At 45.5% G+C, this 24,332-nt stretch overlaps 1 protein-coding gene across 4 annotated transcripts in view; it reads right to left on the reverse strand.

The window, feature by feature from the left end:
* The window catches only part of Traf5 (TNF receptor associated factor 5), a 44,730-nt gene extending 21,114 nt beyond the window's left edge, over positions 1-23,616 (reverse strand). Inside the window, exons 1-2 of one of the 4 annotated variants that reach the window (XM_071600100.1) lie at positions 23,492-23,616; positions 22,993-23,089 (exon numbers count right to left, since the gene is read on the reverse strand). In XM_071600100.1, the coding sequence (XP_071456201.1) occupies positions 22,993-23,039 (47 nt within the window). In that variant the 5' untranslated portion in view covers positions 23,040-23,089; positions 23,492-23,616. Of the gene's footprint in view, positions 1-22,992; positions 23,284-23,491 lie in introns of those variants that run through there. The other 3 variants (XM_027934726.2, XM_027934727.2, XM_027934725.2) reach the window with 3 other exon arrangements.
* Between the last annotated feature and the right edge of the window lie 716 nt (positions 23,617-24,332).

The following is a 24,332-nucleotide window of genomic DNA, read 5'->3' on the forward strand; positions in this document are numbered from 1 at the left end:
AATTAGGCAAATGTAAATCAAAACTAAACTGAGATTTCATCTCACACCAGTCAGAATGGCAGTCATCAAGAAGACAAATAATAATAAATGCTGGAGAGGGTGTAGAGAAAAAAGAAATTTTTATACTGTTGGGATTATAAATTAGTACAAACACTATGGAAATCAGTATGGAGGATCCACGAAAGACAAGGGATGGAGCCAACATATGACCTGCTATATCACTCCTCAGTATTTATCCTAAAGAATTAAAGTCTTCATACTACAGTGATGCATGCACACCCACGTTTACAGCAGCACAATTCACCATGACCTAACCATGGAACCAGTCTAGTTATCCATCAAGGAATGAAGCACATGTGGTATATATACACAATTGGAGTTTTATTTAGCCATAAAGAAAAATGAAGTTATGTCATTTGCAAGAAAATGCATGGAACTAGAGAACGTCATGTTAAGCGAAATAAGTCCAACTCAGAAGGTCAAGGGTCGTGTTTTCTCTCATATACGGAAGCTAGAGAGGAAAAGGAAAAGAAAGATGGGGTGGATCAAAGGGAGATCAATAGAAGAAAGGGACCAAAGGGTGGGAGACAGGCAGGGAGGAGGGAAGTTACATTGTGTGCAAGTATGAGTATATAACGACAAATCCCATCATTATGTGCAACTATAATACATCAGTAAAATATGTGGAAAAATAAATAAATGAAAAGCTCCTTCACCCTCTTGCTGCAAACAATAAATCTGCAAACTGCAAGAGAGGGTCCTCATCAGAACTCAACCATACTGGTACCTTCATCTCAGACTTAGAATATCCAGAACTATGAGAGTGAAATTTCTGTTGTTGATAAGCTCCCCAGTCTATGTTGTTAGAGATAGCAACCCAACCAAGACCAGTGCCAAGTTGCATCATTTCTCACCTGAATGAAAAAGGAAACCATTAACTGCTTCCTCTTCCAATTCATTTTCCATGCTACCTAGCCAGAGTAATTATTTTCAAAATTCAAGTATGATTTAAAGTTTTCACCCTTTGTCTCTCAGGGGCTTCCCCAATCTCTGAGGGAAAGTCTACAGTGCTGAACAGGCTACAAGGCTGTATCCTTCCCACTCAGCGATATCCTGGTCTCTCTCACCCTTGCTTTCAGCACTCCTGCCATGTATGCATTCTTTTGGTTCTTTTAATACACCTACCACAGGGCCTTTGCAAGACTGTTGCCTGTGTCTGGAACATCTTTGTCTCTTTCCAGTCTTCTTTTCTTGATGAAGTTATACTCCAGTTGTGTCTTTCAAGAGTCATATATTCAGGTTAAGCTTTCTCTTCTCCTGGTCTATGACCAGTTTGTAAAACATGTATGTGGCCTTCAGAGAGGGTTGGGAATATGAGTGGATGAGGAACAAGATTTTTCACTACATCATCCTTTTCAGTTTTTAAAAATGAATGCATTATCAATTAAAAAATAAATAAATACAGAAAACAAAAGCTAAACATCCACTAAATCACATCATTCATAGAACCAGGTTCCGTTCCTCCAGTGCAACACTTAGTTTGACATTAGACATGCATTGGTGCAATTTTTTGATTTATGTTTGTGTCCCTCAGTGACACACAGTTCGCATCTGGTCTTGTTCCTCACTGTATTCCCACATCTAGCATTATGCCTGGCGTGGAGAACAAGTCAGCTATTCATTTAAATAATATTTTTAATTCTACAAAACGTTGAAAAACCCTCAATAGTGCAACTTCATTAGTGCTGGTCTCTAATGTAGCCATTTTTAACATTTTTGTGTGTGTGTGCAAGATGCCCCCCTCTTTGAAAATGTCATGAAAACTCTAGATCTTCCCTCTGCCAAAATAACACACACACACACACACACACAGAGCAGATTTCTGAACATTTTAGGACCTTCGGAATATACTGGTTGTTCCCAGATTGAGAATAATCCAGCCTTGCCAGCAGAGGTTATTTTGGGGCACCGTGTAGAAATGTGCTTTCAGAATCTGGCAAAAGGTTAAAAGATAGGAGGCTTTTTGGAGTGGTTACTGGGGATGCTACCCCTCCACATGGCCAGGGTTGGGAAGGCCTGGCCTGCAGACTTGCTTGGTTTGGCTGCTCTGGAGATCCTTATGACTCTGCTGGGCCTGGGAGCAGCTGCAAGCTCCAACAAGCCAGGGGAGAGACACACAGCCCCGTTTGCCACCCAGCTCTGCTTGGGTCATCTGCTTGCCTTTCTTTCCTATGTAACCTGTCTGGCTTCTCTCTCTGCCACAGTGGTGGAAATCTGGAGTGTGGCTGGGGAGAAAGGAGTAGAGTAAACAACTGGCCTCTTTAGGCAAATAAGCTTTGTCCTTGGAGGAGTCTGGCAGACCAGGGGACTTTTTTTTTTTAATCCTGAGGTTTGAGACCAGACCCTACCCCCACCTCTTCCCTTTAGCATGTGTTTCCTGTAAATCTTGACAGGTGAGAGGTGAGTGTTATTATTCCCCTTTTAACATGGTTTGTTCTTGGTACTTAACAAAGTTTTAATTCTGAAGATGAAGAGGTATGCCTCTTTGCATGATTTTCATGCACAACCCTAATAACCAAAAAGCCACCTTTCTCTCAGAAAACTGCAAGAACCAATCTCCCACTGCCTTAACCTGCCCTGTGGTCTCTAGTCTCAAGGAAGGATGACATTTCACATCCTACACTCTGAGGTCATGTTCTACGACCCTCTGGGATTCTCTTCTAAGGATCATGCCTGTGTCACACAGCATCTACATATGGAATCTTGGAGATGCACCCTAAAGTTAACAGACTCATTCAGTCTCTAGAACAAGCAGGGAGATGTACAAAACTCAGTTCAGTTTCCCTCCACTACATTCTGTCTTCTTTCCCAGCACAAGAATCTGCTGCACTCATCTATATGTCCATCTTTCTCTACAACAGCAGTTCTCAAACTTTGTGGTCTCAGGACTCCTCCCCTTTCACATGTAGTATGGTTTGACTATAAATGTGCCCCCCAAATTCCTATGTTGGAACTTAAGATCCAATGTGATAGTACTAAGAGGTGGGGCTTTTAGGAAGTGATTACATCATGAGGGTAGCACCCTCATGAATGGGATTAGCAACCTTATAAAGGGGCCGGAGGGAATTAGCAAGACATTTTGCCCTTCTATTCTCCTGTCATGTGAGGATATAGCAAAATGTGCCACCTTAGAAACAGAATAGCCCTCACCAAACACTGAACCTGCCAGTGCCTTGGACTTCCCAGCCTCCAGAACTGTGAGATAAATTGCTGCTCTTTAGTAACCTGGTAAATTTTATTCTAACAATACAAATAAACTAGACGATACCCTTAAAAATTCAGGACACAAAGACCCAGGATAGCCAACAAAATACTGAAGGAGAAGAACAACATTGGAGGACTGACACCACTCAACTTCAACACTTACTACAGTAATCAACAACAGTGTTAGTGTGGGAATAACAGATAAACAAACCCATGGAAGGAGAGAGAGCCCAGAAATAGGCTCACATCAATACAGCTAACTGACCTTTGACAAGGTAGTACTGTTCAATGATGCAAAGCCAAATGGTGCCGCAACAACGGGACATCACATTGGGAAAAAAAAAAAAAAAATGAGCCTAGACACAGATCTTACACACATCCCAAAATTTAAATTATAATGGATCACAGATACAAATATAAAATGAAAAACTATAAAATTCCTAGAAGACAGTGTGGGAGAAAAAATCTAGTTCTTGGGTTTGGCAATGACTTTTTGATATAACACCAAAGGCACAATCCAGGAAAGAAAAAAAAAATCGATATGCTAAACTTCCTCTCAGTTTTGCTGTGAAGCGAATGTTGCTCTAAAATAAATCTATTTTTTAAAATGAAGACTCCTAAAAAAAAAAAAATGAAGACTCCTAAGGTATTTTGTTTATGTGAATTTTATCTATCAATATTTACTGTATTTGAGATTAGAAGTGATAAACTTAACACTATTTCTTTATTGATTCACTTTAACATAATAAGCCAATCATATGTTTAATATAAATAATATCTTTGAGGAAAAAAAACATTTTCCCCCCCCCACACACACAAAAAAATCAGTAAAAAGAGTGGCACTGTTTTTGCACATCTCTTTACTATCTGGCTTACAAGAAGACAGCTGAATTCTGGCATCTGCTCCTACATTTGATCTGCAGCATCACGTGTCACAGCGTCTGGAAAGCAACTCTGAGCATTTGGGAAAGAAGAGCGAAAGTGGTGAAGGATGTTTTAGTATTATGAAAATAGTTCTGACAGTACAGACCCTCTGGACGGGTGTCAGGCAACCCAATCAGGGATGTGCTTGTAAATGTTTAACAATATGCTCTCCTGGAGGAAAAGCTCCAGTCTGTAGCATTTGCCAACTTCTGTGGCTATAAATACTCCCTCCATGGCTGGTTTCAAGCCACCAATGCAGGAGGTCCATGGGCACCAGCTGGAAAGAGGTGCACACAACTGTTTTTTTTCCTGAACTTGCCCGAGGTTAGCAAGATCTTGGGCATGCTTTTCTCGTGGGAGATGCTCTGGCACTTTAGGGACCCTGAAGCACACTTTGGGACCCACTGCTCTAGTAGGCTATTGTGTAGGTTCTTATCTTGCCACTTTCACAATTGCTGGTCCAGCCCTAGCTGACCCTCACAGACAGTCTCCTTGGTGCTGCTCAACAGCTGGTAGAGGCCCGAGGACTAATGCCTGGCCCTTCTTCTCCCCACCCATATGTACATTTCCCAGTCCTATTCAGCAAGCCCAAGCCATCCACTGAGCTTGTTCACTGCCCTTATCTGTCTTGTTCAATATCTGTTTATATGAAATTGAGTTTTTATCTCATTACACACATAAAAAACCCAACGCTTACATTTAACTGTAAGGTAGGGACTTCTGATGTTGTTGTATGGCAAAGGGAGCTGTGGTATATCGCAGGGTGGGGTCCTGCTCCTTCCTCTGAAGTTTCCTCAGGTCTCCACCCACATGAGAGCCTAACAACAGAACTAAAAAGGTTGCTCTTTGCCTAACATATATGGTTCTCTAGTTAATGAGGCACTCCAGCTGGTCCTCTGTTATTCCCAGGCAGCTGTTTCGTAGGAATGAGTCAGCACCCCGCTTTATTAAAGCCTTTCCCTTCTGTGTATAATAGCTTATGTAACAGGAACAGCAAAGAAGCTCAGTTCTTACAAAAAAGGAAGAAATCATCAAAGCCACTAATAATAGAACTTGCACATCGTCTTTCTGTAGTCAACAGTACCTGATTCCTGTGGGTGACGGAGTGTACAGTGTGCTCCTCCTGCTGAGGAGTTATTAGCTCAGGTCAAGAAAGAGAAAAATCTCACCTCTCTGCTCCCTAAGAACCACAGAGTTTCTTTTAAACACAATTTCTGTTGTTGTTTTTGATTTTTAACAAATGGATGCATCTTTTCCAGGAGAATATTTTTTTTTTGAGAATTCCAAGAACAGATGTGCATGTCGCAACTTAAATTCTTTACTAATACATTCCTTCTGATTTATTTGTTTCTGAGGAACATATAATAGTTTCACATACAGAAGCAGCATGCATTGAGCCTTTAGCTACAACAAAAAGGCCACATGTTAATTTAGTCTCGAGGTTTAATGAAGAAAGGTCAATCCTTGTCTGTCTGTCCACACCACCTGTAGAGATCCCTGACACCCTCTCTGGATTCATGGAGGTCTGGAAAATTTTTAAACACTACATTACAGTTCCTAGGATATAAGCCCAGGAATTGTGTCTCCAGGGTTTTCAAGTGCTGATTCTTGGGGTAGTTCTGATTACAGCAAAGCATATCCCAGAGTAAAAAGGACACATGACCAAGTCTCCTGGGTAAGAGATTGTGGACAGACAATCCCACCACATGCTCAGCCACTCACCAGCTGTGGAATCTTGGGCAAGAACCCTCCACAGCCTGCTAGTCCGTATGTTCCTGGCACCGATGCAGCTGTACTGACTGCATCCTGCACTAGATCTTAAGAATGCAAAAGCCTGTGACATTGTGACCACACCTGCGGCCCTCCAAGGGCAGAAGAAATCAGACATAGAAATGATAAATTGTAATATCCTGGTGGCAAGTGCCACCAAGAGATTTACACAAAGAACTGTTGAAGCCCAGATGAGGGGTAGCTAACATTTTTTGAGGTGTCCATGCTGATTTCACTGAGAAGAAAGCATTTCAGCTAGTCCCCAAGAAGGAGGCGTTTTCTAGATGAAAGTCATAAAAGAATTTCCCAGAGGGTATCATAAAAGCTCTTAGAATGGTTAGTAATTAACTGTCACTATAGTGGAAGTAAAGGAACACTGTGGTCACTTGCTGGCTTGCTTACTCACTACTTTTGTTCTGCAAGGGTCTGCACCATGAGGTGGGGTGAGGCTTACCCCCACAAACTCTGCTTTCCAGGCTCCCTGGCTTCTGGCTGGTTTCAGTCAATGAAAGGCAGTGGCAGGAGATGGAAGTAGGAGGAGAGGAGAAGCCAGAGGATTTCTTCCCAGTCTCCCAGTGCTGGGCAGCATCTCAACATGACTGGGTCTCTCCCATGGCTCTAAGACTCCACTGCCCAAAGACCCCTCTTCATGGACTAATTCCCACCAGGCTGACCCAGCATGATCCCCAGCTCCTGGGTCCCCTCCCTGGTGCCTTCAGCCCTGGAGGAGTATGGATGCCTCCCTCCAAGTATCCTATTTGGCTTCCCAGCTTTTCCAGGGCCTGTGCCCAACTCCTGTACAACTTAACTAGCTTTTGGAAATATCTAGAAAGATCTGTGTGACACTAGTTGGAAGAGATGGGAGGAGCACATGGTGAAGATTCCCAAATGAATACCATAGCCAGTAACTGCACACTTTACCCCATGATTTTGATCCTTTTTTGGGATTGTAAGTGTGGAAGACAGCCCAGCTAGGAATTTATGGAAAGAGACTACAAGGGAGCAAAGGAAGGTGAGGACGGCCGGACCCAAAGCAATGGCCCATGCCTGGGGAGCACTTTGTGAGGTCACATACTTAGGTGTAGAAGTGGGTTGGCTGGGAGGGCTGAAGGAGAGGAGACTGGAGATGAGACTCAGACTCCAGGGAAGGACTGGCACCAGGAAGAGAGGATCAAGAGGGAAGGCGAGGGTGTGGGTGGAGGCTTTGTAAGGTCAGGATGCCTTTGGGACAGTCTTGGTAGAGTGGGGTTAATGAGACCAGTTGACCTCTCACATATCTTCTATTGGAATAAATTATATGATTAATCAAAATTATATGATTCATCATATTATATAAACTATCATTTAATTTCATTATTCCTAGGAATGGCCATGTTTTCTTTGTGATACAAGTAATTTAAAACCTGCCCAAGGGTTGTATAATGTTGTGAACATACTGCATACCACTGAATTATATGCTTATAAATGGCTAATTTTATGTTGTGTGGCTTTTACCTCAATTTAAAAAAAAAAAAAAACAGTATGTTAGATCTAAGAACACCAGGAATTCTCATTAAAGATGCAAAATTTGTCAACTTAAAAAAATTTTAAAAATGTGTCTGGGGAATTAAAATTTTTTTCACTTTACAAATACTTTTCTTAGTGGGGATGTTTGATGTAATAGGTTTAGTCTATGCCAGGAAGATATGGAAAGATAAGCCAAGAGAACACATTGGAAAACTCTTTGAAGTGAGTATAAAAGCCTTAACCCTCTTGTTCACACACATTGCTGGGGCACAGCCTCTGTGTCACACCCCATGTATGATTGAATTGGTGCTACTTTCCCCAAAGAATATCCCCTTTAGCCTTCTGTGACTCTTTTGTGACTTGTTTCCAGGCCCAAGATTCAAGCTATTAGTGACTAGATTAGACAAAAACACACAGGGTCAAGGGCCGCTGTTAAGTACTGGGGTGGTACCTGGGAGGATCTTGAGGATATAGGAGAAGCCCCTGGCCTTTCTCCAAGGCTCCTCTGCAAGGGAGGCTACTAAGCTGAAGAGCCAAGAGAGATCGCTTTCTCTGGAAGGTGAAGGCTGTAGAACTGGGTGATGAGGTGGGAATACAAAGGCTGGCCCAGTGCTCCACGATAGACTTCAAGCCATGGACAGTTGGGAAGCAACACCACACTGACCAAGGAAAGCTGCCCAGTCAGGGATGGGCTGCTCAACTGCAAATTGTCCATTTCTCAGTTCTTCTCAGGCCTTGCCAGGAATATTTGCAGCCAAGTCCCTAATACTCACATTCAGCAGTATGAGGGGGATGCAAATATGTTATTTTCCAAACCTTCCTAAGGCCCATTGAAGGACCCTGGGCTCAAAGGAGGAGAAACTGTGACTAGTAATTAGGAAAAGTTAAAATTTCCAGATGCAGTAACCCAAGGAGGCTCTGGAAGCTGTGCCCTGGGTATTCTAGAAGACAGTAGCCCTGGCTTTGATGCCAGAGGCTCACCAGCTAGGAGGCCAGCAACTCCCTGTTCAACATTGTACCTGGCCTTGAATTCGGTGATCTGCTTTCTCAAGAAGATGATTTCCTACCATGAATGTTTAAAAAAAAAAAAAAGGTGGTGGGAAGAAAAGCTTTTTCTCTATGTTATTTCCATTGCACAAGAGAGAACTGAAACACTCTGTCTGTGACAGCCCAGCCCAGCAATCTAAGACTGTGAAGAAGCAGCCGCTCCAAAGAACTGCCAGGGCTCTCCTCCAACCCTAACCTTAAAAACAACCAAAAAAAACCCTCTAGGTGACCTATGGGAGAAACTGGCTTTATTGATATTTAGCCAGACAGGTTAGACAAAGAGGAAGGGCCTTCGTGAAAGGCAGAAGCAATGAAGCCCTCTTCCATGGGGCCTATCAAGGGAGGGCGACCAAGGCCAGACCAGGTGACACCATAGTAGCCAGAAGAGATGTGATGATAGGCCACCAACCAGGATGAAGAGTGATGTAGTTCTGACCTTAATTCCTTAGAAGAGAAGTGTGATTCTGTCCAAATTGTTAGGAAATCTCTGCTTCCCCATTTTCCTGGCAGCACTGCATACTACATTGGTGAACAGAAAAGTGTGCAATGGCTAAAAGGCATCTCTGCTGCTGCTGACACCCCCACGCGTATCCTGAGGATGCCTTAGGTCAGTCTCACTGAAGGGAAACCACTCAGAACCATCCAGAGTCTACCTGAGCTACTTTTAGGGAATTAGGAGGACTTTCAAATTTGCTCTATTTAAATCAAGAGAAAAAAAAAAAAGGGAGCAAGCATCACACTTTGTGTGATTTGGTCACACAAAGCTTTCCCCCTAGGAAGGCCTGTTTTGACTCTAGTACTTTAGGACCCTTCCTCATTTCTGATTCTGTGAATCTCCAATGACCCGCTGTTATCTAGGAACCCCTCAGGAGGCTGCCCGAGGGGATGGCCATCCCCATTAATCTCCTGACCCTCAGATCTACCATGCCTGGCCAAGCACTCAAGCGCTTGATCAATAGGGAAGCTGGGGCTAATGGACAAGGCCACAGTGCAAGAGGGTTGCTGTATGCAGGGCCATGAAGAGAATCCAGGACTGTTCTGGTTGAGGAGAGGACAAGGGAATGATATGGAAAGATGTATATGGAACCCAAGACTAGAATCAATCCTGGGTTAGGATTATACTTATTAGGGCTGTGTCCAAGCCTGGAGCCAGCTAATTTACCTGTTTAACCCATTTTAACCCTGACAACACTATGACACACATATTAGCATCATTCCCTAATTACTGAATGAGAATACTGAACACTGGAGAGTTCTTCCTAACAGGAAGCAGTGAGGCCCTTGGGATAAGCAGGAGCTGGGGTTCCTCCCTTTTTCTCCAGGGCCCACTGAGAGGTGCATCTGATAGGCACCACCAGGGGCTCTGAAGTGCAGTAATGTGGGTCCAAACTCTGGTTCCACCTCTCTTGCTTGAGGTCAAGTTATTTAGTGTCTAAGACTCTTGGTTTCTTCATCTGAAAATGGTGGTAGTGATAATAGTAATTACCTCATAGAACTTTGGAAGATTAACTAAGTTAATACTATGCATCAGGGGATGGCTGGTCTGATACTTTTTTTTTTTTTTTTTTTTTTTTGGTACCAGTGATTGAACCCAGAGGTGCTTAGCTGCGAAGCTTCATACCCAGCCCTTTTAAAAAAAAATTTTATTTTGAGACAGGATCTTGCTAAGTTGCTTAGGACCTCACTAATTTGGTGAGGTTGGCTTTGGACTTGGGATCCTCCTGCCTCACCCTCCCTAGTTGCTGTGATTACAGTTGTGCTCAGTGAGGCTGCTACTTACTTTTGTAAACTAAGTTTCATTGGCACACAGGAACATTCATTTGTTTAGATATTGCCTATGGTTGTCTGTGCACTACCACAGCAGTGCTAAGTAGTTGCAACACAGACCATATAGCCTACAAAGCCTAAAATAGTTACAATCTAGTTCTTTACAGAAAAAGTTTGTAGACCCCCCCCCCACGCATTAAGCGCTTGTAATGATGCTGCACAAAACGCTATTATAATTATTCAGCATTTTCCTCTAAGCCTCCATCATCATCACACACTCTGAGGATAACCGGCTGCCTGACATGTCAGGGCTCAGGGCCAAGGGTGGATAAGAAAAATGGTCCATGGCATTTACAATCTAATGGAAGTGACAAAGGGAAAACAAACAAAGGTGGCAATCACAGGATATGATAAGGTCTTTGAAAAAAATAAACAATATGTTGAGCTAGAAGCATCTACTTTAGACTGAAAACCTCATGGAGGAGGTGATACCTGAGCAGCAGGTGTGAGGAATGGAGGGAGGGCCAGTGAGGGCAAAGGTCAGTGCTGGCAAGGACTGGCCACGTCAGAGAAACAGAAGGGAGGCAGTGCTGCCTAAGTGTCCTGGAGGAGAAAAGCAGTAGGAGCAAGCGGGAGCCAGCACCCACAGGGACAGGTGGACCAGGGAAGGAGTTGGGGCTTATCCTAAGAACAGAGCAACAGGAAGCCACATGAGCACCTTAGGCAGCCACTGGCAGTACCTGTTCTGGAATTTGAAGACCATTCCAAATGCTAAATGGAGAATGGAGGATCAGGGGCAGCAGGGGAAGTTAAGAAACTGAACACCATCCAGGGGAAGGAGATGGTGTGGGTCCAAGAAGGGTGGGGAGAGGGAGAGATTCGGGATGTTTTCACAGGAGATTGAAAGTGACGCTGGGAAGCACAGAAGGAACCAAGGCTAACATTCAAGATTTGGGACTTCATACCTGGACCTGGGTGCTGCTGTCCAGTGAGATAGGAAAGGTGAGGACCCCTGGGAGAAAGCCTAATTCCCTCTTCCTGAAGACCTGTTTGAGTAAGAAGTCCTGCCTAAGCCTAGCAAGCCCACTGCCTTCCCATGTTCTTTTTATGCTTTGTCTCTCCACCCATCAGTTTGCTGGGAATGGACATTGCTTTTTCTGCATCTCTATCCCCTTGCTGGACCCAGAAGGAAATGTGATGGGCCGACATGGTCTGACCACAGTCAAGTCCTATCAGGCCACTCCCTACTCCCTCTCTTTGTCTCCCCACTCCCAGTCAGTAGTATGTCTATTAAGGCTCAAGGTCATAACTGTAACCTTTTGGCTGGCTGACACAGCACACTGCTGGCTGACATTCATATTTACTCACCAAACTGTACCTATTTCCATGTTTTTCCCCCACATCATGAGCTTTTTCATTAGTCACTACTGCTGACCCCAAACATACAACAGAACTGCTCCCTCTCATCTGGCACTCTTAACTAGGCTGACTGCTTTCTTTCTACCTAGAACTGTCTTCTGTTGTCATTTTTCTCATTTCTCTATTTTATCCTCCATTTTTTTTCTGATCACTTTTCACCCAATGCAGTATTTTGAATTCATGGTTACATTCGTTCATTTAGCCAACCACTTTGTGCAAATAGTTCCTTTGCTGAGTCCCTACCACCTATAGAGGCAGGGGAGGAAACAGAAGTGCAGTTTGATGGGTTCGGATTTCTCATTCTCTGGAGCCCAGTTCACTCACCATCTCAAGCCCAGTCATAGCTCCAGCCAAACACCTTCCCACTCCTGGCGGCTCCAGGGTGGTACCTGATCCAGATAGTGGCCAAAGACTCTTGTCCCTCATTAGATCTCACCAGCACTTTCCTGTGGTGTTCCCTACCCTCCTGAGTTCATCTGTACCCTTGAATAGGCTGAGGGGGCCCAAATCATGAGGGTGAGGGGTATACGTAACGGTCCTAGTATGGAAAAACACATTATGCTAATTTGATGATCTAAACTATAATCACATAATTGGATTTGCCAAACCATCTCTTCTAAATCACTGTCCTCCTGCCCTTTATGTGGCATTTGGCACTTCCTTCTTGAAACCCCCTGATCTGTTGGCCCTGGGGACACTGTACTTTTGGTTCTCTTCCCAGCCCTGACCACACCACTAGGAGGCTCTTTGTCAGCACCCTACCCTTTGTGGGGCTCCCCAGGCTGGGTTAGCCATCTGACCTTGGTTCTTGCCACAGATTCCACTTCTTATTAAAAAGGATCCCTGCTCCCCAGCTGGACTATATTTCTGAATGTAGGCAAATCCTCACTCGGAGGAGTTATGGGACTACCATCTCAGGCCCAATTTTTTCTTCCATTCTCCCTTCCTAATTACCTATTTGCTCACATAGGCACACAGAGCACATACTAGGAAACTGAATAGGATTCCAATGGTCCTGTGGACATGGGAGCTTGGATACATAGCCAAATAAACAACACTTTAGATTTAGGGTGAATTCAGAAGTATTTTCAAGTAAGGACTGGGTATAACCCCACTTTCCATGGCCTAAGAAAGGTGTTCTGAGGGAAGGCAAAGGATCTGAGACCACTCTACAAGGCTGCAGAACAGATATGCTAATGAGTACAGTAGCTCCCCCCATCCTCAGTTTTGCTCTCTTGGTTTCAGCTACCTGTGATGAACCAAGGTCTGAAACATTCTAATAAAAATTCCAGAAAGAAACTAATAGTAAGTTTGGAATTGCACACCATTTTGAGTAGTATGATGCAATATCATACTATCCCGCTCCATGCTGAGATGTGAATCATCTCTTTGTCCAGCATCCCCACTTGATAGCCATCCTGGCTATCAGACCCACTGTTCCAGTTTATAGTGTTGTGTTCAAGTAAACATTATTTTATTTAATACTGGCCCCAAGGCACAAGAAGAGTTATGCTGGCAATTTTATTGTAGCATATTGTTTTAATTATTCTATTTTTATTAGTTACTGTTACTAATCTGTTACTGTGACTAATTTGTAAATTAAACCCTACAGTAGGTATGTATGTATAAATAGGATATGGTATCATCTGAGGTTTCAGGCATTCATCCCGGGGGATCTTGGAATATATCTCCTGTGGATAAGGAGTGGTTTGAACACTTGGTGATGCTTAGCCACCAAAGGTCAACATCATTCTAGCTGTGACCTACCTTCCTATAAATGCTCACCTATAGCTGCCTTTGTCAGCTGTGGAGATACATATCTCTAAATCTGGTCACAGACATGTGACATACTGACAACATTCTACTGCCAGAGCTGGAAGTTTGTGGCTAGAGCATGAGGTGATGTTGTGTGGGAGGTAGGGCAACCCCCTCCTAACTGGTAGTGAGGCCAGCTCTGGCCCATGATCATGGAAGAAGCAGATAGGACCAGAGGGGGCCCTCTCAATCCAGCCTCAGGGGAAGAGTCTTCCTGAGGTCCACTCTCAGGCATACCCCATCTGTCCCCCACACAGCCAGTCATTGTAAGGTCTGACTCTAAGAACTCAGTCCCTTGGGACAACACTTGACATTAGCCTTTGAGATTCATGGCTTGATAACACAGAAGAGGGAGACTCCAGAAAGGAGACCCAAGAGAAATAGGCAGAATCTGGGGAGGGGCTCTTTCTTTCCCTAATTTAGCCACATAGGTTTGGAAGGACTTAAGTTAGTCAATAACTTCACATTTAAAAAAGCAAGCAAGCAAACAAACACAGCAAAACTCATCAAACCAAATATCATGCAGAAATACCAACACATAAAAATGTACCAAAGAACTATTCTGGTTTGCTATCTGGAAGCTCTTTTAGGTAATTGCAGGGGATCCACAGATTTTTGTTGTGGTGGTCGTTTGTTTGTTTGTTTTATTTTTAATTTTGTTTTTTTTTAGTTGTCAATGGACATTTATTTATTTATATGTGGTGCCGAGAATCGAACCTAGTGCCTCACAAATGCTGGGCAAACAAACGTCCTACAACTGAGCTCTAACCCCAGTCCCCACAGTTCAGTTTTTTGTTTTTTGTTTTTTTGGTTGTTGATAGATTTCTATGTATATGAACCCCTCCTCTGAACCTCAGACTCATTCCAATTGCCTAGTCCATTCCCCCACATTTAGTTAGGCATCACAAACTTAACACATCCAATCCCCGCCCAACCTGCTCCCCTTATAGTTTTAGTCCATCTCAGTGAAATGGTACCACCAATCACCCTGTTGCTTTTGCCTAAATCTTGGAGTCATCCTTGGTTCCTTTCTCCACTTCACAAGGCCAAATCCAACAAACTCTTCCATCTCAATATATTTATTTATTTATATGTGATGCTGAGAATCAAACCCAGTGCTTCACACATGCCAGGCAAGTATGCTACCGCTGAGCCCCAGCCCCCAACAGTTCATTTTTTAAGGGGTGGTGGTGGTGGTGATGATGATGATGATGCCTCGCACCTACTACCAGTTGCCAGCTTACTTTACATATAATATCACACCCAGGCCTCCACTAATCCTGTGACAATATTTTCACTGTCCCATTTCCAATCTAGTATCTAGGCCCCAAGTTGTTAAGCAGTTTGCCTCCAATCATACAGCTAAGTGGTGGAGCAGGAATTTAAAATATAGGCTTAGTACTCCTTATCCAATATGCTCAGAATCAGAAGTGTTTTTGTATTCTGAATTTTTTTTAACATTTGCACATACATAACAAGATACCTTGGGGATAGGACCCAAGTCTAAACACAAAATTCATTTTTATTTCTTATACATCTCATACACACAGCCTGGAAGTAATTAGTAGAATGTTTCTAATACTTCTGTGCATGAAACAGAGTTTCATGGTGTGCAAGTGTCCACTGGTGGCATCATGTTGACAATAGAAAAGTTTCAGATTTTGGAGCATTTTGAATTTTTAAATTAGGAATGCTCAACCTGTATAAACTTTCTGACTCCAAATCCAGTGCTCTTTGCTCTGTGTCATGGCTGAGAGATATTCCACCATCTCAACCAACACCAAGTGGTCTTGAAAGATGGTAGAGCCTACTGGCTAGAGACCAGCTTTAGAGCCAGACTGTTGGGATTTCTGCCCTCCTCTGATCTGTGGCACCTTGTCCTCATATAGAAAATGTGACAAAAAACCATACTTGCCTCAAAGGCTTATAGTTAAAATTAAATATGCTAATGCACATAAATTAGTAGCACATAGTGTCTGGCACATAAATCAGCACTTAATAACCGTGTAACATCAACCTTTCCATTCCAGCCAGATTTACTCAGTGCCTATTGCATGCAGATAGGTCTATGCCTTATTCTATCATGGGTGGGGCTGGAGTGGGTTGCTGGACAGCTCTCATTCCCAAGGGGTGTTCAGTACAGGTAGGGGTCATATCTATGCAGCAGTTCTCAGAGTGGTCAGGTCCTAGCATGTGCTACCTAAAAATCTGTCCCCAAGCATAATAAAATTGCTGGCTTGGATTCTTTATTCCGAAGGACAAGACCTCTACTTTGAGGGGGTCTATTTGTTATAGTAGTTTAGCCTACCCTAATTAATATACTTCAGCATCAAGATTTCTCAGCAGCAATGAGAAGAGTGATATTTTAGCAAGTTCCCAGGCTAGACTCTGTGAGTGCAACAGTGCAAGAAGCACCGACTAGATTACTATAGCAGTCTTAGGCCCCCTTCTTGGGGAGCTCCAAGCAGGTGCTGCACTTCCTTTTGTTTTCTAATTACACTCATTCTCTTGCCGAGTCCATCCTAGCTTACATAATATCAATAGCATACAATGCCCCAATTTCTAAGTATATGAACCCCTCAACTGCCTAGTCCATTCCCCCACATTTAGTAGGCATCACAAACTTATCACATCCAATCCCCTCCCACCTGCTCCCCTTATAGCTTTTATCCCTCTCAGTGAAATGGTACCACCAATCACCCTGTTGCTTGGGCCTAAATCTTGGGAGTCATCCTTGGTTCCTTTCTCCATTTCACAAGGCCAGATCCTACTAGCTCTTCCATCCCAGCATATTCCCAATCTAAATAATTCTCACTGATTTCAGAATAACCACCCTGGTCTAAGTGGTGCTACCATCTCTCCACTAATTATAGCGTTCATCTTTTAACTGGTCTCTTGTTCTACCTTGCTCCTTTATAGCCCATTCACATCTGAGCAGTCAGAGTGGCCCTTTAAAAAATAGAAGTCATCTCTGTCACTTCTTTTCTGCTAGGGTACCATCACACTTAGGAGTCAGGGTCCTCAGATGGCAGAGCCCACTGTGATGTGGCCTTCCATTCTCTCCATCTTCACTTCTTAACTGCTTCCCCCATCTTCCCCCGCCCCCCCGCCCCATTAACTCGAGTCACACTGACCTTGCTTTTTCTTAATGGCACAATTGCCTTCTGCTTGCTAATCCTACAATATTCTTCACCCTGATGCCCAAAGGGCTTGCTCTTTTGCTTCAGGCATCTGCTCAAATACTGCCTCATTAGTGAGGCCTTTGCCAACCAACCTATATGGAAACCCAATGTCCCTGGCACTCCCATCCCCTGTTGTATTTTTTTCCAAAGCCCTTATTACCATTTGATATTCTCTGTTTACCTCTTTACTCTCTGATTTCCCCTAGCAGAATAAAAGCTCCAAGAGGGCAGGGATTGTTTCTTTTGCTTTCTGAGGTTCCAACCCTTACAGTGGTGCACATGACAGATGCTCAATAAATACTGACCTGAAGACTGAGAGCCTTAGTGATATTCTACAGAAAGCAGATAGCCTCGCTGCCATGGAACATGCCACCTGTTCATAAGTCCTCAAATTCTACCAGTTTCAGCTAGAGAGGGCAAGGTTGACTACTGATGGCTGACTTGGGGTGGGGTAGAAGGGTAAGGAGAAGGAGGATCTACATGGTCGAGAGTGAAGCTAGAGCAGTGCTCCTCACTCACTTAGGAGCCACAGTGGAGAGCTCTGGCCTAAGGGCACCAGTTACCTGGAAAGGAGGGGGGAAATGCTGAGAAGGATGTCTGTAGGTGGATAGGCAACAATTCAGTTCAACAGACATTTATAGTGTCCCCACTGAGGTTCCAGGCACTGCACAGGTGCTAGATCCAAAATGCCATTTGCCAGAGTCCTTTTTGGGATCGTGTCGACAGGTGCAAGGCTAGTTTTTTTATTTGAGCTCATTTGTGTTTTCACTGTTTATTTCAAAGCTTTCTCTCTTCTCCACAAACCTTGACCACTCCCCCCAGTCTCACCAGGAAACTTAATTTCCTACAACACACACCAAAAAAACTAGAAGTCATCAGACCAGAACGACCTCCACTTCCTGCCACCAGATCTGCATATCTCCCTATAGGGGGCCTTTCTCTGCTCTCTCCCTCCCAGGGTGTTTGCAGAGGTGACTTCTGAGTTAGGCCAATCTCGCCAGATGGTCTGCACCTGCCCTGGACTCCTGTCTTCCTCCCTTCCCAGGGATCCTTTGATGTAGATTCTCACCCACCTCCACCTCCTTTACCACTAACCACCTCTCCTTCCTTTCAGCATCAAACAGTCACAGTCTCCCAAGATTCAAGAAAAACAAAACATTCCCCCTCTCAGATTTCCCTAAAACTTGTGCTCTCTCCCATCTCACAGCTAAATTTCTGGACTCATCCTCATACCCCATGTGAGTGGGCCTCTCTTCCACCCAATCCACAGCCACACCAGCCTGCTCACATCCTCACCAATCCCCAAAACTGCTCTCGCCACGTCCCCCAGTGACTATGGGTCTTTAACACCAATGGTCAATCTTCAGTTTTCCCCTTGTCTGACCTCTAGGTAGCATGTGACATGGTTAACTCCAACTCTCCACATCCAACTCTCACACTTGAAAATACTTTCCCTCTAGCTTCACTGAAACCAAACTGAGCTGGCCTCCATAACCATGTATGAACAAACAACTCCCAATTCTCTCTTCCTCCATCCCAGACAGCCCCTCTGCCTATAGACTATCCGTGTTCCTGCCAACCCCATCTGTCCTTGTGAATGCCTTGCAGACACTCCAAAGCCAGCACATCCAAAAGTGAGCCAATTTCCACATTCCCTGGCTGCTGTCTTTCCAGAGCTCCCTTTTGGTGAACACTCACTGTCTGCCTTGCTGCAGTCACCAGAATAGCAGAATCATTCCTGGCGATGCCTTTTTTCCTCCCCGCATCCAGTTGGTAGCTGAGGCCTCTTGAATGGACCTTATGGACATATTCTGTCTACTGTTCTCCAACCCCACAATCAACCTCACCCAATTTTTAGATAACTTCTTTCACTAGATTAGTGAAAGATAACTTCTTTCATTAGATTAGCATCTAATCCTTTGCTTTATGTTAAACTGGGAGGCATGGTAAGTTTTCCTAGGTTGAATCACATGCCCAACCTCTCTCTCAGAGTCCTAACAGCATGAGGGCAGAGGAGGGACCTTCCTGATTTTGGCTTAGCTTAACCCCACCCACCAGCCTCCATCCTCCAGGATCAAGGGCCTCACTATTGGAAGACTCAGAACTCAGCCTAGCTGTTCTAAGTCATCTGCCTTAGTAAGAGAGAACCGAGGGGTTGGGGTTGTATCTCAGTGATAGAGCACTTGCCTAGAATGTGTAAGGCACTGGGTCCGATTTGCAGCACCACATATAAGTAAATGAAAAATGAAGTTCTATCATCAACTAAATAAATATATGTTGAGAGAGAGAGAGAGAGAGAGAGAGAGAGAGAGAGAGAGAGAGAGAGAAGAGAGAACAGAAAGGCCTCTGGCTAATGGCTTTGCAACAAATCCAGCTCATCCTGTTCTCACTTCGCAGTAGAGTATCACTGAAGTAACTGCTCTGATCATGGTGATTAAGCCAGAGCCTCCATTTTGCTTCCCAAATCAGTTTTATTTGCTTTCCTGGTGTTTGCTCCTTGCCAGGTACTATTCTTCTTCAAAGCTGCAGCTTGCTCTGCTAGATTCCAAAGACCACACTATTTCCACTCTGATATTACTGAAAGCAGTAAGTGTTGACTAGGTGATGTATTAAGAAGACCCTCTGCAACAGTGTGGAAAAGAGAATATGGATGGCCTGGGGCAGGAAAGGAGAGAATGGATAATTCAGAGATCCAGGAAAAAGGCTGGAGAGCCTTGATCTGGGAATAGACTAGATGGGGACTGACTGGGAAAGAGAGGACTTCTGCAACAGTTGTGGAGGGTGCAGAGGAAGAAGTGGCTTAGGACAAGTATCTAAGGGGCTACTGAAATATCACAAATCAAAATGGCCAAGAATAGAGCTGGGTGAGAAATAATCTTTATTTAAAACGGTGGGGTTAAGCCTTCAGAGTGACAAAGTGCTCTAGAAGAGGGGCCTGGGGAATAGAAATCCACCTTTGGATGCAATCTGGGCCCCGCACTGACACTTTCAGGGAGGGAGGGAGAACTAGAAGTTCGAGGTCAAGCTGGGAAACACCAGTGGCAATGGAGTAGCGGCCTGGTGACAGCTGCAGCAGAGGCTGGCGACAGAAGATTACCAGGTCCTGGAAGTCTTCACAAGGCAATCTGAGCAGCAGAGCAGGTGCTGGGTGCTGAGTGAGGAAGAGGGAGCAAGTGCTGGCTACTGTTTTCAGAAACTAATTGGTGAAGGAGAGAGAAGAAGGGCTGAAAAACACAGGGCCTTCCTGTTTAATAGTAAAGGCAGACAGCAGAAGGCAGTCTGTGGAGAGGGGAGGGAATAATGGAGGGAACCTGTCTCTGAGGGAGGAGTGACTCAGGAGTGTAGGTGGAGAAGGTGCTCTTGGTTTGGTTGGGAAGAGAGCACCTTTGCGGTGAAGAAAGAAAAGGCTGTGGGGGGGAATTCCAGGGGTTTTGTGAATTGGTGAGGAGTGAAAATGACAGAGCTCATGTTGTCAGGAAATGAGGCACAGGGATCTGCTGAAAGTGAGTAGCACCCCCCGCCACACATGCACATACCTCTCAGACTACTCCAGGAGGGATGCTCACTGGGCTAAGCCATTTAACACCGTGTCCACAGGAACTGCATGTCTGATGTACATTGCACATGTTCAAGCCATGGGGGTGCACACTGCTTCTGCTACAGCACCACCACCTGCCTGCCGACACCAATATGCAAAATGTGCTTGTCGTTGTTTGCAAAATGTGCCTCTCTCTGGACCAATGAGTATTTTCACTTTTGTCTCCTGGTCCTCCACTCTACTTCCTCACAAGACATGACTTGCCAGAGGCCATAGGGGTCCCTCCAATAAAGCTTTTCTTTAAGCAAAGCAACAAATTCATGTTGGTCCAAGCCTGGCAGCAGTAGCAGCAGGTGCCCCCAGTCCTAGAGATCATTTCTGTCCTAGTGTGTCCCCCCCACCTCCAACACACATGCACACCGGTACTCCTCTGCTGGAGCTCTGCTGAGACAAGAGCTTCTGCTCAGAGACACACTGGGAAAGCCACAACCTGGGCAGAGAAAATTCTTCAGAGATTGAATCTGCCACTACCCGCTTCCCCCTGGTCTATGAACTCTTAAAGACCCCCACCAGTGACAAAGGTACCTGGCAATTTTTGATGAATGCCTTGCTGGTTCTGTCACCTCCTTCCTGCCCAGAATCTTGGATTCCTTTAGTCAAAGTACCATGGGAAGAGCACAGGAATTTCATTCAGAAGACTTGGGTTCTGCTCATACCCGAGATCTTTCACATGACTTCTAAGCCCCAGCTTGCAACTAGATACAGTGGAAGGAATAGCACCTGCCTCTCCCTTCTCTCAGGGAAGTAACTAGGAGATAATCTAATGATATAGGCTATTTGTAAACTATACAGTGTTACACTGATTCCTGGGATCTAAGCAAGTCTTACTAGCAGTTCAAGATCTTTCTCCTAAGCCCTACCCAGCACATGTTCTCAGCTTGCAGCCCAAGGGAGACACATCCTAAATGAATTCAGTGCAATTCAGCAAACTCTATGCCAGATTCCAGGACACACACAAAAACAGATACAGGTCTTTCCCTGAGTTCACCTGGCTGGCAGAACTGACTATGAAGTATCTATTCAGGTAATGACTGTGGAAGTCTCCAACAAAATCTACTCCATGTTGCTGGGAACAGACCATCCAGGAATCTGGGTCCCCTGCTGACCCCTCAGATGAAGAGGAGATGGGCAGATGTGAGGCTCTGTGAGAAACCAGGATGAGGGTCCTGGAGCAGTAGAACCAGACCTTAGAGCCCCCAGCCTAATCCAGCAGAAGCACTTGAATGTTATTTATACTCAGTGCTTCCCCCTCACCATCTGGGAGGTGTGGAGAATAATCCTGCTCTGGCCTGACTCATGAGGGTGTCATGGAGGACAAAATAAGAACAAAGTGACAGGAGTAATGAAAAAATGCTTTGGAAAGGAATGAGTTTTACAACAAGAAATTATTATTATTTTTTTCTTCATGGTCCTCTCTAGTAAAGCAGAGACAATCACAGAAGGTTTATTTGTTCAAGTGCTGAGGCACCTTTCCCATTGCTAGCCTAATGGGAATGACTCAGAGGCATCTAGCTCCCCCACTCTGCAAATATTTCCCCTGAAACACCCAAGTCACGACAATATTTCCCATGGCGGGGCCCCCACTTCTTTTCCATATTCATTCCACTGTCCTACTACCCACATCCAAAAGTTCTCAGGTGATGCTTGCTGCCTGCTATTCTTTCCCCCACCTACACAGACTCCAAGCCAGTCACCTTCTCCATTCATTTCTCCTCTCCATAAGCTGGCTCCAACAGGAGGCTTTCTCCTACCTTTTACCTAATGAGAGATAAGTGAGTTCTAAGAGCTGACCCAGTCCTAGAGTTACAAGAACAAAAACCCTCTATAAAGGCCAGGCATTTCCCACTTCCCTCTCACATTCATCTCTCCTGCAGCAATTTCTGTCTCTCTTCTTCAGATGGGAGTTGGAGGTGGGAGTGTTCAGACAGCAGATATTCATCCAAACCACCAATTATGTTAAGGCTCCTGACTTGGGTTTTGTGTGTGTGTAAAGCAGAGCAGCCAGTCATGCTGGGCCCTGGGAGGTCTTAGCCCATTAGCCCAACCTTTTGGTGTCTAAAATTATCTCTCTCACACACACCCAGACCTATTTTATTCCCAGAAGTATTTCAGCCAATCTCTTTGCATTTTAGGTCTTCTAAAACCCTTTTAAAATGCATGTACCTCTGGAGAAAGGAAACATATCCATTGGCCCTAGTCCAGTTCTCACACAGCACCTGTGCCCAACAAAGATTTAGTGCCTTAAACTGGTTTACTAGATTCCATTCTCCCAGAACGTGGTTCAGAGCCCAGAGCTGTGGAGGGTGGGGCTGCAGGGGGCAGCCTGGGCAGGGAGCCTCGCCTCATTTCACTAACCTCAACATGCCTCTGGCAGTCCTGCCTGTCAACTGCGAGATAACCGAGTTCTCACGAAAGTAAATCTGAAATAGCCAAATATGGAAACCACTGGAGGGAGCAGAACAACCGAGAAAGAAAGTAGACCTGAGCGGCCCTGCGCGACCAGCAGCAAGAGCTTGGCCCTGATCTTCCCCGAGAGTTCTCACAACTGCCAAAACCCTGCAGAGCCATAATGGCGGGCGGGGATGGGGTGCGGAGAGAGGACACGTCCTGGTGAATCCATGACTTGTCTGGGTGCCCCTGAACAACTCATTTCATCGCTGGGACCCTTGGTTTTTGGCTTCAAGATCGCTTAGAACTCACCTTCTGGGGAGGGGGTGCTGAGCAATGGAACTGGTGGAGGTTTCCATTCATGGCAATATTAACGGTTCCCTCTGGAGGTGAACTCAGCTCGGAAAGTCTTGCAGAAGTGGAGGGATGGCTAAGGGAGTGGAGGGGCTGGGGTGTGCCTGCAAGTCCCACCCTGCCAGAGCACCCCCACCTGAACCTGGCTTCTCCAGCCCTCAGCCACTCTGGAACAGCTCCCCAGCTCGGGAACCCCAGTCTCTGTCCTTGCCACACCCCCCTGCTAAGAAAACTCGCTCCACACCGCACCCACTCGGCCACTTGCCCCGCCGGCCTCCCGCGCCTAGGACCCGGACCCCGCCGCCTCTGTCCCAGCCCGGCCAGGCCGAGCCCGACACCAGCCCGGAGGGCGGCCAGGCCAGCGGCCGCCGCGGCCCCGCACCGAGCTGAAGCCGCAGCGACGTTTTCGGTTTCAAAGTAACTGGGGCGAGCCGAAAGGCGCTCGCGGTGTCCTCACCCAGGCTTCAGCCGAGAGGGTGACGGACGGCCACCTGCTGGGACTCCCGTGTGGCTCGGGGCGCGGGGCTCGGTCGACGCCAGTCTACAGGAGCAGGGCTGCTCCGAGAGGCCAGGCTCTCGGCCCTGGGCGGGGGCCCCAGAGCAGAGACCGCGGGGAAGGAGGGGCGGCCCACGGCTGGGGCGGGGCCGGGGGCGGGCCGGGGAGGGGCCGGGGAGAGGTCGCGGCCGGCTGGGCTCGGGCCTGCGCAGGGCAGGGCGGAGGTGCTGGAAGGTGTTGCGCAGGAGGGTGAGACCTTGGCCCAGGCCATTAAGAAAATTAATGCCTATAAATGTGTCATCTCTGCTTTTCTTCACGTGCATTCGAATTGTGGGACCACCAGGTTCAGCCAGTCCTTTCACGTGTTGATCCATTAACTCAAGGTCTGAGGTCTGGTTCCAATCTCTTTCCCCCCCACATTCCTTTAGAGTAGATGTTATTCGCCAACCTTACCATCTTGCTGTTGGCCAACATTAGCAGTCTTTTCAGAGTTGTAGAACTTTCAAGGGCTTTCCAAACGGTTCATGTTGTCCTCAGAACAATCTAGCAAAGTAGGCCTGGTCATTCTACAGATGAGCTCTCTTGAGGTCCAGAGAAGTGACACGAGGTGGCATGCTCAAGGTCAGACATTTGGCAAGTACTATAACTTGAATCCAAGTCTCTCTTGGCTCCTAAATTCAGAGAGGGTTTTTTCTTACAAAGGGTTCTCTCCAAGAGTGTGTGTTCTGAACAATATTTTATTCAATAAAAGGAAATGGATCAACATTCCAATTCTAGCCCCTCTACTTTCAAACAAACTTGA

The sequence above is a fragment of the Marmota flaviventris genome, chromosome 12 (assembly GCF_047511675.1).
Source record: "Marmota flaviventris isolate mMarFla1 chromosome 12, mMarFla1.hap1, whole genome shotgun sequence".
NCBI lineage: Eukaryota > Metazoa > Chordata > Mammalia > Rodentia > Sciuridae > Marmota > Marmota flaviventris.